General features: G+C 40.6%; 1 protein-coding gene across 2 annotated transcripts; it reads left to right on the forward strand.

Annotated features, from left to right (window-relative positions):
* The first annotated feature begins 3,384 nt into the window (after window positions 1–3,384).
* Window positions 3,385–11,988, forward strand: LOC134663446 (sodium/potassium-transporting ATPase subunit beta-2-like). Of its 2 annotated transcripts, XR_010098143.1 has the most exons (7): window positions 3,385–3,544; window positions 6,760–7,014; window positions 7,309–7,388; window positions 8,739–8,954; window positions 10,195–10,363; window positions 10,911–11,691; window positions 11,726–11,988. XR_010098143.1 is itself a non-coding variant. In XM_063519816.1 (6 exons), exons 1-6 carry the CDS (start codon window positions 3,385–3,387, stop codon window positions 11,012–11,014), a joined length of 984 nt encoding a protein of 327 aa, XP_063375886.1. In that variant the 3' UTR covers window positions 11,015–11,988. The 2 variants fall into 2 exon arrangements, 1 of the variants encoding a protein (XP_063375886.1); XM_063519816.1 differs by having other exon boundaries at window positions 10,911–11,988.
* Window positions 11,989–12,974: the final 986 nt, after the last annotated feature.

Genomic DNA, 12,974 nt, shown 5'->3' on the forward strand with positions numbered 1-12,974 from the left:
AACCCTCGTATCTAGATTAATTTCCTGATTAAACCTTTATCCGTATAACGGGGGTCATTTTCCATCCACTTATTTGCACACGGTTTAACTATTATTGATCACAATACAAGTGTGTCAATCATGTTATAGCATAAAGAGGTACGTTTATATTTATAAGGGTGCGTATTCACAAAAAGAATAGAAAGTATAGGCTCCTAGTGAGTATTAGATTCTTTGATAGAGGGGTCCTGTCATTGTAAATTTTGTAGCCACAGTACATTTACCGCCATCTATCGACACACGACTAAAACTCAAAATGAAAACGTGTAAAATTATCAAAAAAATTTATATATATGGATAAATGATTTTATTATTTTTATATCATTTTGATCCATGTTTATTCACTGATATCTATGTGTTAAAATTGTTAAATATGAAACGGTGTCGTCACGCCATCTAGCCGAGCATAGGCTAAAGGTGTGTGCGGCATCTATCCGAGAAAGACTTTTTCTTGATTTCCGAGGCACGTTTTTTCCTTAGACTTTATTCATATAAACAATGTTTGAGATTACACTGCACCCGTACCTTGAGTCACTGACAGTGTCAAAACTGACATATACGCCAACGTCTACGTAATTTACTTTCAATACATCTCGCACTAATATGCGAGTATTACGAGTAAGATACATAGAAAGTAAGTTACGTTCTCGATTAATCTCTATAGAGTTTATGTCAGTACCAAACTGGTGGTAACCACATTGTTTGAGAAACACTAAGTATGCAGATGTTTATAGAAACAATGATTCAGCTCACATATTTAGTATGGACGGTCTGAGATACAATTAATTGACGATAAACAATATCTAGTGTTTACTGCAACTGTTACTGTGTTTCGGAAACGTGTGAATTTCTGTTTCTGAAACCGTTTCTAAACAAAATGTTTATAGTGAATACGCGGCTTAAGGGGCTACCCGAGGTTTTCAACGATTTTTGACAAGTTTTGAATCGTACCTATCTTCTTTTTTTGCACTACAGATAGAATTATAAGGCAAACGGTTATCGGTTCTTCAATCTTTTATCTCCGGTTTTGTCCACCGTATTTTGAAAAAAATTAATACTTATTTATTTATGAATTTTTTAAACAAAGTCTACTAAAACACTTTTTTCGTATCTAGTTTGCAGTGTACGATCTTACACGTACGAAATCCACATATTTGGGTTCGTGTTTGAAGTCTCAAAAATCGTGTCCAAGGTTTTAATTTTAAACTAATTAACACAAAAGTTATGGCCAGAAAACCAGTTTTTTAGCCTAAAATTGTTCAAATTTGATGCTAAATATCTCGAAGACAATGAACTTTAAAGTAAATGGGTCAAACAGATCACTGTGTTACGTTCTTTCCTGTGGACATACACAAAGTTAAGGGCTATAAAGATTAATTTTCTTATTTAACCCTTATCCACGTAAAAAGGTCCTCCTTTTATTTACAGAACTATGATAAAATCATTACTTACATGCCCACAAGCTGTTAACTATTGCCCACAGGAGAGAAAACTAGCGTGTTCGCGCGAACTGTACATTTTTCTCCCCTGTGGGCAATAGTTAACAGCTTGTGGCCATGTAAGTAAAGATTTTATCATAGTTCTGTAAATAAAAGGAGGACCTTTTTAGGTGGGTTAGGGTTAAATAAGAAAATTAACCTTTATAGCCCTTAACTTTGTGTATGTCCACAGGAAAGAACGTAACACAGTGATCTGTTTGACCCAAATATGGGATACTATATTGCTTAAAGCCGTTGCTGTTAATATGATAAGCTACAAAAAACATTAGAAAACTAAGGGATTCAGAACGAAGGTCATTGGCGTGGGGGGACCCCCTTAAGTGTATCAAATCAGAGACTGCAACATTGGCAATTGATGGCGCGATAGAGGCCATTCGACGTTAAATTAATTCTGCAAATGTTCAGACAATCAGAGCAATAATCACGACTATCAACAAACGATACAATTGATATAAGAAGGACTAGAATTTTATGATAACAACTATTATTCTAACTTAATCACTAAGCCCATGTTCAGGCAAATACATATCATCGACTACAAAAACAAATAACACAGTAGTTACCTGAAGCTTATTTTTTGATTTGATGGAAGCCGACTCCAGTTTCTGGATTCTGATATCAATCAATCAATCAATCAATCAATCAATCAATCAATCAATCAATCAATCAAACTATATATGAGATATATGAGAAGACTTAAAAAAATCTAAGTGGCCAGTCCAGGAATTTTCAGTATGCCCCAAGTAGTTAATATATATGTACCTACATGGTAGAGGATGAGACTACGCACTAAAAGTATCATACTTTTAGTGGTAGTGGTCACCTGGTGACCTGGTGCTGTACTAGCAATGCACGCACGAGAACTTTCCAAAGTTGCGAAACTTTCCACATGAGAAATTCTCGGTAACTTCTGAGAATGTTGTCGAGAACGAGAATTTATTTATTTATCGTAGTTTATACCATGAATATTCACGATAGTTTAGGTGTAGTCCTTACCCCCAGAAAATTCCGACTTTTGGTCGTCCGCTTCCGGTCAGAAAAATGTATGACGGCCCGGCCAAACGGTCAGACTTAGGTGGGGGGTGCTCGACCAAATGTCATAGAGGGACCCTGGCAGTTTTTGACGCCGCCATTTTTTTTCAATATGGCCTACATTTTTTTTAACTTTTTTAATTTTGTCCTAGCGCGCTGAAATTTTGGTCACGGAACCTCGGGGTCCCCTAGATACTTATGAAAATTTTTTTTTTTGAAAAATGCTACAATTGCGGAAAAACTGGCCACTTTTATTTTGTATGACAACTTTTAAACGGTGCGTGATAGGTGGGGGGTGCTCGACCAAATGTTATAGAGGGCCCCGAGACAAAACAATCTGCATTAAAAAAAACAAAAAGGCTGACTTTTTTTTTAATTTTTTTCAAGTTGGTCCGAGCGCGCTGAGATTTGGCATGGCGGGAGATAGAGGCCTCTAGATTCTAATGAAACAAAAAAAAATTTTGGAAAATATTGTCGAAAGTCGAAATGTTCTCTGATATACTGTGAGAATTTAAGCAACTTATTGGTAAATTTATCACATCAACAAAATAGCTAACTGTAATAGACAATAATATATGCATAATAACATTAAGTTTTAAGTTATGCCTATTTAAACTTTTTTTCAAGTATATTCTCTTGTTTAAACAATAATTTCCATGTTGCAGGAATGTTCTGAGAACATTCTCGAGAACGTTTCCGCTTTTTGGGAATGTTATGCAATTTGTACATTGCTATGCTGTACTGACCAGGGGGCCACGTTTAAACGTTGTACTCTAATACTTTTCTCTTGTAACAGGACGGACCAAAAGCCAAGATGACGGTGAAGAAGCGTCCGTCAGACCTGAACAGCCTGGAGCGGTTCAACTTGTACTACAAGGAAAAGGAGCCCAAGCTGACTACGGGGCAGAAAGTCAAGAGGTACATCTGGAACCCGAAAACGAGGCAGTTCTGCGGCAGGACTGCGGGCAGTTGGTGTGAGTTAACATCCTTGTTAAAAGTTTTTATTTAGGTACATGTCTGTCCCTTTGTCTGGCAGATGCCGCGCCAAGAGGCGCACCTACACGCGAGTTTCGGGAACTCGGTCTTTAAATATAGAAAAATAGTATCTAAATGCGAAGGCCGAAGGCCGCGAGCTCCGAGCAGGGTCGAAGGCCCGAAGCATTCGTCTGCTTCGTCTGGGCTAACGAGGTCCTTGGAATTTCCCCACGTATTTTAAATGTGAAGGCTGAGCTTCGTGAGAGCTGACCTACCGCGGCTCGGCCTTCGGCCTCGCATGGCAGAAGACATGAAACCTCTTGGACAAATCGGGCTTTTGACCGTATGGAGAGCTTATGGCTTCCGGCTTTCGCAATTAAGAAACTTCGGGAAGTTGCCTGCAGCACGCACCTGACAGAGGCTACGGGCCTTCAGCCCTACGCGGAGCTTCGGTCTTCACATTCAGGAATATAACTTATACTAAGTATTGTTCTGTGTTTGAGCAGATGAGCACTAATCTCCCGCTATAATAAGCCTTTGGTCTCGTCTGGAGGCGCACCTCTCTCGGGCACTTTGAGCGTCAGCTAGGCGCTCAGGGAATGTCAAATAGAAAGAAAAAGGTTGCTCAACCTATTTGCCACTTTAAGTGGTTATAGTAACAGCACCAGTCATGGGACATTTAAGAGGAAATTTGGAGTATTTATGATATTTCCCTTATACATGTAAATGGTCTACCGCTTAGCGTGTTAAAAGATGAAAGTCCTATCCGTCTTTCATGTTTTAGGCGTGTTGTATCAAAGATACTGCAATTAGTTTCCACATACTTAACAAATTAAAACTATGTTTTTTTTCTCCAGTCATGGACACCAAAGCTCCAGTAATGGGCCCCCCAGTAATGGACACTGCTCTATCAGTATAAAATATTGAAATAGGTCATCAGATCTGGTCCATGTTATCATAATATTGCATTATCATCCGATTTGCATATTTAATTACGAATACAAAATTTCAACTCAATCGGAAAACGGGAAAGTGGCTCAAACTCGGCTACCAAGATTTGACCCACACTAAAAAACGATATTAATCTATCCGAAGTCCGAGCATACCTCCTGGTTGACATATTTCGTAACTACATTTTACTTCTGTATTGTTTAAACATGAAATGATGGCATGGCAAGCATCATTATGTAAATTTCCCATTATAGGAGGTATGCAGTTTTACAGCTCCTATAATGGGATTGGGCCAAATACCACTATTTTTTTTACATCTGTGGACTCACAACATAGTATGTTGAATACCTTATCTCATGGTAAATGCAATTAACAAAACACATTTTAGTTTTCATCAAGTATTAATTAATTATAATTTAATAAATTAACTCACCTCTCTTAGCGAAGTTGTTAAGAATTCGTAGTGGTATTTTTTTTCAGTGACACGACAACTTTTGGGTTGACGCCAATTTCTTAAAAAACAACCAAATTTAATAAAAATTCAAACTGAAACAGCTCTAGGACTCTTATTTATGATAATATACAGGCAGTGTTTATAAACTACTTTTAGACACTTATTTTACAGGATTTGTGGTTTTTTGTCCCATTACTGGTTCCACGCCCATCATAGGGTACACTACTAGGTATATATAGTTAGTTGCCCGATCACGCACTTCCCACATCATTTTTAAAATCTACCTAAAAACCCGATCTAATAAACTCTCGACTACAATAGATGGGTACATAATATGTATTAGGTCAAGCCAGTAGAATCTGGGCAACTACACTTGAATGCCCCCTGTGGAGTGAATGACTCCTAGTTTTTGTCACTATATAGTAACCGTGCTGGCAATATCTGGCCTTGACCAGACATCCAGTGATTTATCCTGCCTAGCAGCACAACAGCCGTAACGATCATTGGGAAACTCAATTCATTACCTACCGTATTCTCGAGCAGTAAAGTTCAAATTCAAACTGATTATTCAATGGCTGTTAAGTCTGTAATGCTTTGTGGGGTAGTATTATATCTTGAAATTACCAGTTAAATAGGATCGTAATAAGCTGAATGAGGGTCTCCCCAAATATATCGACGCGCATTCGGCAAAAGCCGATAGGAAAAAGCTTTATGTCCGCGCAATAAGAGCGAAAAAGTCGTCGTTCGGCTCGGCTCGCATCGGCCGGCGCCGACCGACGCGTCGTCGGCTTCTTCGCTCTTATTGCGTGGACATAAAGCTTTTTCCTATCGGCTTTTGCCGAATGCGCGTCGATATATTTGGGGAGACCCTGAACGTTCAAGAGCAAAATACGCGATTTTGGTCTAATTTTGGCAACATTATAATTAATCAAAAGCTTAGTGTGGGTCCATATATTTGCCACTAAAACGCAAGAAGAAATAGTATATGCATTTACCTATAGACCTTATTTACTGGGTACTTAAACTTAACATTCCTCCACTTACTTGACCGTTGGAAGAGAATAACTTAAACAATATTCGTAATCAAACAGTCCATTTAATATCTTAGATTAAGACAAGGTTCAGGGAATCTTAGAATCTCCAAATCCTTGAGGTAAAGTGGCGCACGCGCCGGACGCTGCGCAATTGGACCAATGAGCTCTTCCTGCCCAGACAAGCGCTACGTTTCATTCCGTGACGTATTGTTGCTTTTTGGACATGCATGTTCATATGGCGGCCATTTTATTTAAACTTCTTTTAGTGAAAACTCTGTTATTTCTGCTCTGAATCACAAGCTCTTTCGATCTTAATAGGAGAAAAAAAACTGCCTCAAAATATCCATACATTTTTTGCTCCGTCCATTCCGTTACCGTCATACAAAGTCACAGACAATCTATCAATTTAAAAGTATTCATTTAATTTTGTTAACCTTGACCGCATACCGCATTAGAGTTTTAAATGTATGACCATACTTACTCACAATTAAAAATAGTCAAAGGCTGCCAAAAGACTGCCCATAATGTTCGCGTCATTCCTGCGTTGAATAGTTATGGAGACCCTTACCTTGCCACCAGATACGACTAAGAACAGGAGGCTTTTAATTCATTTAGGGGAGGTAGGTGTCCAATGGGTAGTCGGAAGGCTCGGGTGCCTTGTAATAAACCAGGACGATGTACAAGAGGGTGCCTGAGCTTCCCGGCTGCCCAATGGTCCCCTACTTACTTCCTTTTGTAGAGGTACTGTTTACACTTTACATTTTCTTTTCCACAGCAAAGATAGCCCTATTCTACTTCATCTTCTACTCAGCCCTCGCCATCCTGGTGGCCATCTGCATGTGGACGTTCCTCCAGCTCCTGGACGCGAGGCAGCCCATGTGGCAGCTGGAGAAGAGCATCATTGGCACCAACCCTGGGCTGGGCTTCAGGCCCACACCCTCGGATGTGGCTAGCAGCGTCATCTGGTACAAGGGGAACGATGTGGGCAGTCAGCAGTTCTGGGTTAAAGAGCTGAAGAGGTTTTTGGAAGGTAAGTTTTGCAGACTAGGTTTTATATTTGATTTATGGAAGTCACCGCTTCTTCTGCTCTGTATTTCTAAACGTAGTATAGTCGCACCAAACAAAGTCTGCAGCGGATTTGATAGCCCACGCAGTGTAAGTGTTATGTATACGTCATAATGACTTATTTGTAGTAGAGATAGGTAACAGGTAACAGACACGAAAATAGCAAATTGAGAAAATTTATATGTTATAAATTATTCTACTTATCTTTTTTATAATACCGAGATGCCATATTTAAGTGAAATAATCTTTTGTTTTTCAGCTTACAAACGAGACAACAAGAAAGTGGGAGCGGGACGCAACACACACACGTGCGACAAACAACCACCTCCACCAGGAAAGGTAAACTTTTAGGAATTATGATTTTTTTTTTTGAACTGAAAACTGAGAACTTAAACACTAGGTAGTTCACATGCAATCTCAATAATTGGCATAAGCAGAAGCACGAGCGACATGTCATCTGCCCGTCCAACCCAGACGGGAAAGGTTTTCTTGTTGGGATTAGTCTGGTTTTCCGTTCCGTCCAGTAAAGCGATTGATGATATTTCGTAACTAGGGGGCTATTCATAAATTACGTCATTTTAAATTAGGGGGGGGGGGGGAGTCTGGACATCGGATGACGGTAGCATGAAGTAGGAGGAAATGGGGTCATTTGAAGCATGATTTTTGGATGATTATAGGGGGGGGGGGGGTCAAAAATCGTCAAAAATCGATCGACGTAATTTATGGACAGCCCCTAGGTACATATTTTTTAAGTTCCAATAAACTCAATGGTGTGAACCGTGTGCCGTGACCTTTCGTTTGAAAGTCGGAGGCCTTATGGCTCCTCTACACGTTGGCCCAACCTATTGGTCCAATATGTTGGGACAACGTGTAGAGGATATTGGCGCGCGGGATGGCGATGAGTTGGCCGCGGTGTCGGTTTTTCGGCCGCACATCAAAGGGATTGGCCAAGCGATTGCGGTACGCATCTACACGTGGCCCAATCGACAGTGCGTGCTCGGACGCGGTCGAGGGTGGACGTTCATGCTTTTTGTGTTGTTTTAAATTAAAAATGACGAATACGTGGCCACGTGTAGTAGCGTTCCGACCAAGGCACGGCCAACTCATGGGCCAAGCGTTGGCGGAGCGTTTAGCCAACGTGTAGAGGAGCCATTACATCTCGTTTCAACCACCATCGAAACACCGACAAAAACTCATCAGTCTTTCCAAAAAGACAAGATTGTATAAGAATAATAACCTTGAATAGAACCATATATCCGAGTACCGTAAAACGGGGTGAGTAGGTTTCGCGGGGAGAGGTGGGTTATGAATAGGGAGAGAAGGTTTGAGAGGGGGGTGAGAAGGGATTTTAAGGTTACTGCTACAAAAATAATGTATTCCAATTTAAAATGGAGATATAGTAATACGCATAATAAAAAAAAATCGATCCAACAATCTTCCAAAATCACCTTTGTATGAAAACCCCTCTCACCCCAAATACGAGGCACTACGGGGTGAGGTGGGTTTTCCTCTTTATCGTCAAAGTTATGAAATCTACCCAAAATAAAATAACAACTAAAATACAAACCTCCGGAACACTTATTATATACACCATTCAGTTTTCATATTAAAAATAAAATGTTATCGAGGTTTGAATTTCAGTTTTGCCCCTACTCACCCCATTTTACGGTATTTAATTTATATTTGCAGGTGTGCGACGTGGACATAAACGCCCCAGCCTGGTTTCCCTGCGTGGAGTCAAACAGCTTCGCCTACAACAAGTCGACACCCTGCGTGTTCCTCAAGCTAAACAAGATCTACGGCTGGAAGCCACACTACTACAACAGTTCTGATCATCTGCCCAAAGACATGCCCGAGGATCTGAAGAGCCATGTCAGGAATATGACGGCGTTTGATAAACAAAATGTAAGTAATTAACTACAAGTCCTTTTTTTTCGTTGACGGACTGGAAGAATGCGTTACGCATTCCCCCCCCCCCCCCCCTGGGGAGCCATGGGGGATATGAGGGACTCCCTCCTGCAACCGCCCTCTCCTGTTGAGAGAGGGAGGGTAGGTATACCGACTAAAAGCCACTCCGGCGTCACCCTTCTTACCGTTTTGAAGGAGCCATGGGATAATTACCTACAAGTCCTACAACAACACACAACACGATATTCCAGAAGCCACTATTTGAACAAAAAAATAAGGTGCGATGAGGGAAGATGAAAGATCGCTGGTAGTGCTTCGGCATACGGACGATTTTTTGTCTTAGCCCTCATGAAAAACCCTTACAATCTTACCCCAATCCACAAACAAACCTACAAACATTGCTGGATAGCCTAATTTGTATTTTCGGAGAAGATAGGTATAGTGAAACCGTGAAAGTTATAGGTATATTCAAGCGGAAGTTGGAATTATAAGGACGAGAAGATTCGAAGCCCAGACGCGTTGTTATAACCATCTTTCACGAGATCGATGTGAGAGCAACTCGCTCTCATGAAAGATGATTTGATAACGAGCCTGATGTTCGTCTTGCTGGCGGAATCCGGATGAACCCAGAGAAAGTCAGTTAAAACTAGATACAACTTAGTAGAAGTTTGAATCATTACATGAAGCAGACTTGCGTGGGAAGGCAGACAACAGTGCTTTTCACTTGACGTCGAAAAGGAAGTCTTCAACCTGACTGCAAAATTAGATTAAGTATAAATGGTTGAGTTTTGAGTTTGATTTGTAAGAGAACTGAGTAGTATGGTAGAGGATGACTCACGTTAGACCGGGCCGTGTCCGGGCCGAAGCTTCCGGCGCATCGTTTTCTATGGAAAGCATCACGTGATCGCCTATCACGTCGTAGAAAATTAAGCTCCGCAAGCTCCAGCCCGGACACGGCCCTGTCTAAAGTGAGTCATCCTTTTATGCGTCGTTACAAATTTTACTTCACATTTACGTACCTGTAGTACCTACTTAATACCCCGTTTTCCAAGACTAGGACGCATGAATTCGTCAGAGCTTTTTGAAGATCGAGTAGTGATACAATATATGCACAAATCATGAAGGTTTTTGAGGCCATAAACTGCAGTGGATCACATTTGTTGCGTTTAATATTCTAACTACTACAACAGCGTCTTCATAAGCTTACATTTCTGAAACATCTCATTGTTTTTCACAGCTCAACATGGTGTGGGTGTCATGCCAGGGCGAGAACCCAGCCGACCGGGAGAACATCGGTCCCATCCAGTACCTGCCCAAACGAGGGTTCCCGGGATACTACTTCCCGTACACCAACCAGGATGGATACCTCAGCCCGCTGGTTGCTGTGCATTTCATGAGGCCTAAGAGTTAGTGTTCTGAGGTTTTGTTACTCTAAGGCTCACTTGCACCATTCCACTAGCCCGGGGTTAACCGGTTAAACCTGGAGTTACCATGGTTACCTACCAGTACAATTTGGTAATAGGTTTAAGGTAAAACCGCTTAACCCCGGGTTTGTGGGATGGCGCAAGTGGCGCTAAAGTAGGTTTGAATTCATAATAAGACCATCGTCTCCGCTGGCTTGGCCATCTCGAAAGAATGGGTGAAGATCGGGCAGCCAAAAGGGCCTACTTGGATCGACCAACTGGGCGCCATCCTGTTGGTTGTCCTAAATACCGTTGGGCAGATAGAGTGGAGGCAGATCTCCGTGCGCTCGGCGTTGGCGAAAGCTGGCGGGATACCGCTCTGGACCGATCAAAGTGGCGTGCTCTTGTGTTGGTGGCCAAGACTCAGTAAGTAAGTAAGTAAGTAAGTACCTATTCATAAAGCGCTGTACGTGCCCATTGGTCGAATCACTTCTCTGAAATTATCCAAAAAAATATCCAGTATTTGTAGAAAATGCATTATTTGTTGCAGCTGGCACGCTGATCAACGTGGAGTGCCGTGCGTGGGCGCACAACATAAAATACGACCGCCACGAGGGCATGGGCTCCGTGCATATCGAGATCATGATCGAATAACTTCACATTTCTACAACTAAACATCAAGAAAATCTAAATAAAGTAGTTAAAACAACACTAAGTAAACCAAACACAGTAAGTAGTTATTTAACCACAGAGTGGGAGGTTCACGAGTCTAGCCGGCAGGCCTCGTCGGTGATGGCGGGATAACTTGGACTCCTTAAGAGGCTGGCCAGATATAGCACTAAACAGAGACGAGTGGATGAAGAGGGGGAGGCCTTTGTCCAGCAGTGGGACACAGTGGGCTCTGAATAATAACAATAATAAAACAATACAACAAGACTTCAACTAACGTCTCAAAGTCATGGGCACCATGCATATGAACATGATTGAATTTACTGACGTCGCACAATAATTTTCTTACAGACAGCTGCGACCGATTATTAAGGCAGGAAGATGTGTATTTGATGTTATTTTAAAATAAACGTGTTCATTGAAATAAGTTGCTGAATGGTTACTATTGTGATTGTTTTGAAATAACTACCTAATATGTATGTAAAATAAATGTTATAGCTTTTGAATGAATATTAAAGTCACGACGTTTTGATTGAAAAATATCGAGCCATGACGAATTATTTATGATGTTATATGTACAAATGTGGTACATAATTATTTTCCATCGTATTTTCACGGAAACTTACGAAGTACGAACGTGTCTTTTTTGCTATTTTCAGTCAGTCTTGGTACAAAAAGTACTGAGGTTGACTGAAGTAGTATGACAAATATATGCACGTTTCCGAGAAAATACGACGGAAAACAATTTTGCACTGTATTTAGGTAGGTAATTACATTTGTAGGTATAGATACCCATTTATAGAATTTTACAAATTAACGTCGTGGTTTAAACTGTAACTTCTAGTCTTTACAAATTCTTTCAATCCAAAGAATTTCCTCCGTTAAAACCAAACGTAGAGTGTGATTATAATAAAGTTTATGATGTAAATTATTGAATTAAAATTAGTTAATGAGTTTGATTTCCTTTATTTTATTTATTACCAGGTTATTTTGCCACATCTTGTGGTTTTTGAGATATCCCCGTGACTTTATAATAAGTGCGTACTTACCAAGATGGAGTAACAATTGAATGAATGAATGAATTTTTTTTAATTTGCGGAATACGGGTTACATAGTGTTGGTATAAATATAGTATTTACAAGTTCTCCATATTCTACTTAGACAAGCATGCAAAAAATAATCTGTATGTTTGGTGGATTGTTATTAAATTAAAGATCCAACAAGATACAGAGACTTAGCCTATTGCATCTCCCGAGAATCGAAATGCTACAGAGATAAAACATAAACATGCTTAAGGTTGACTCACGCCTCACACTAGACCGGGCCGTGCCCGGGCCGACGTCCGACACGTCATATGACGGCTGATTTACGTCCGCACATCAAAGGTAGTGGGCCAGCGATGGTGTGTACGTATCTACACGTGGCCCATACCATAGCGCGTGCTCTCAACCATCGCATAGCTATTTTGCTAATCCAGCGCGGGCCCATCGTGTTGAGGAGCCATAACCATCGCATGGTCATCATCTCGCTGGCCCAACGCTGAGCCATCCTGTAGAGGAGCCATTATTGCCATCTCGCTTTAGTTATGATTATGACTGCCTCTCGTCATTCAGGACTGCAAAAAGAGCAACTACCGCGAGCATCGATCACTCGTATATCCTCTAGCCGCCCAGAGACCTATAAAAAGTCTCCTGTTCCATTCTAATTTGAACTTTGTGTTGACAATATAAAATTTCATTTTGCTTGGCCAGGTTTGACGTATGGGCGGCTAGAGGATATACAAGAGCGATAGAGGGGCAGAGAACCGTGAATTTTTCGAGTGATTATTTATATATTACAAGGTTGTAAATTGGTGTAATAAAACAACAATTTTTATAGTTCCTATATTTTCATATCTACCATATATTAACAAAAGTTTTACGATCTAACATCATTACAACATCAA

This window comes from Cydia fagiglandana, chromosome 4 (genome assembly GCF_963556715.1).
Source record: "Cydia fagiglandana chromosome 4, ilCydFagi1.1, whole genome shotgun sequence".
Classification (NCBI taxonomy): domain Eukaryota; kingdom Metazoa; phylum Arthropoda; class Insecta; order Lepidoptera; family Tortricidae; genus Cydia; species Cydia fagiglandana.

What these genes read in the sequence shown, in the direction of transcription:
- LOC134663446 (XM_063519816.1), top strand. Translation starts at nt 3,385, where the DNA reads ATGACGGTGAAGAAGCGTCCGTCAGACCTGAACAGCCTGGAGCGGTTC. An exon ending in GCTGAAGAGGTTTTTGGAAG is followed by an intron (nt 7,015 to 7,308) that starts GTAAGTTTTGCA and finishes TTTGTTTTTCAG; the next exon opens with CTTACAAACGAGACAACAAG. An exon ending in GCATTTCATGAGGCCTAAGA is followed by an intron (nt 10,364 to 10,910) that starts GTTAGTGTTCTG and finishes TATTTGTTGCAG; the next exon opens with CTGGCACGCTGATCAACGTG.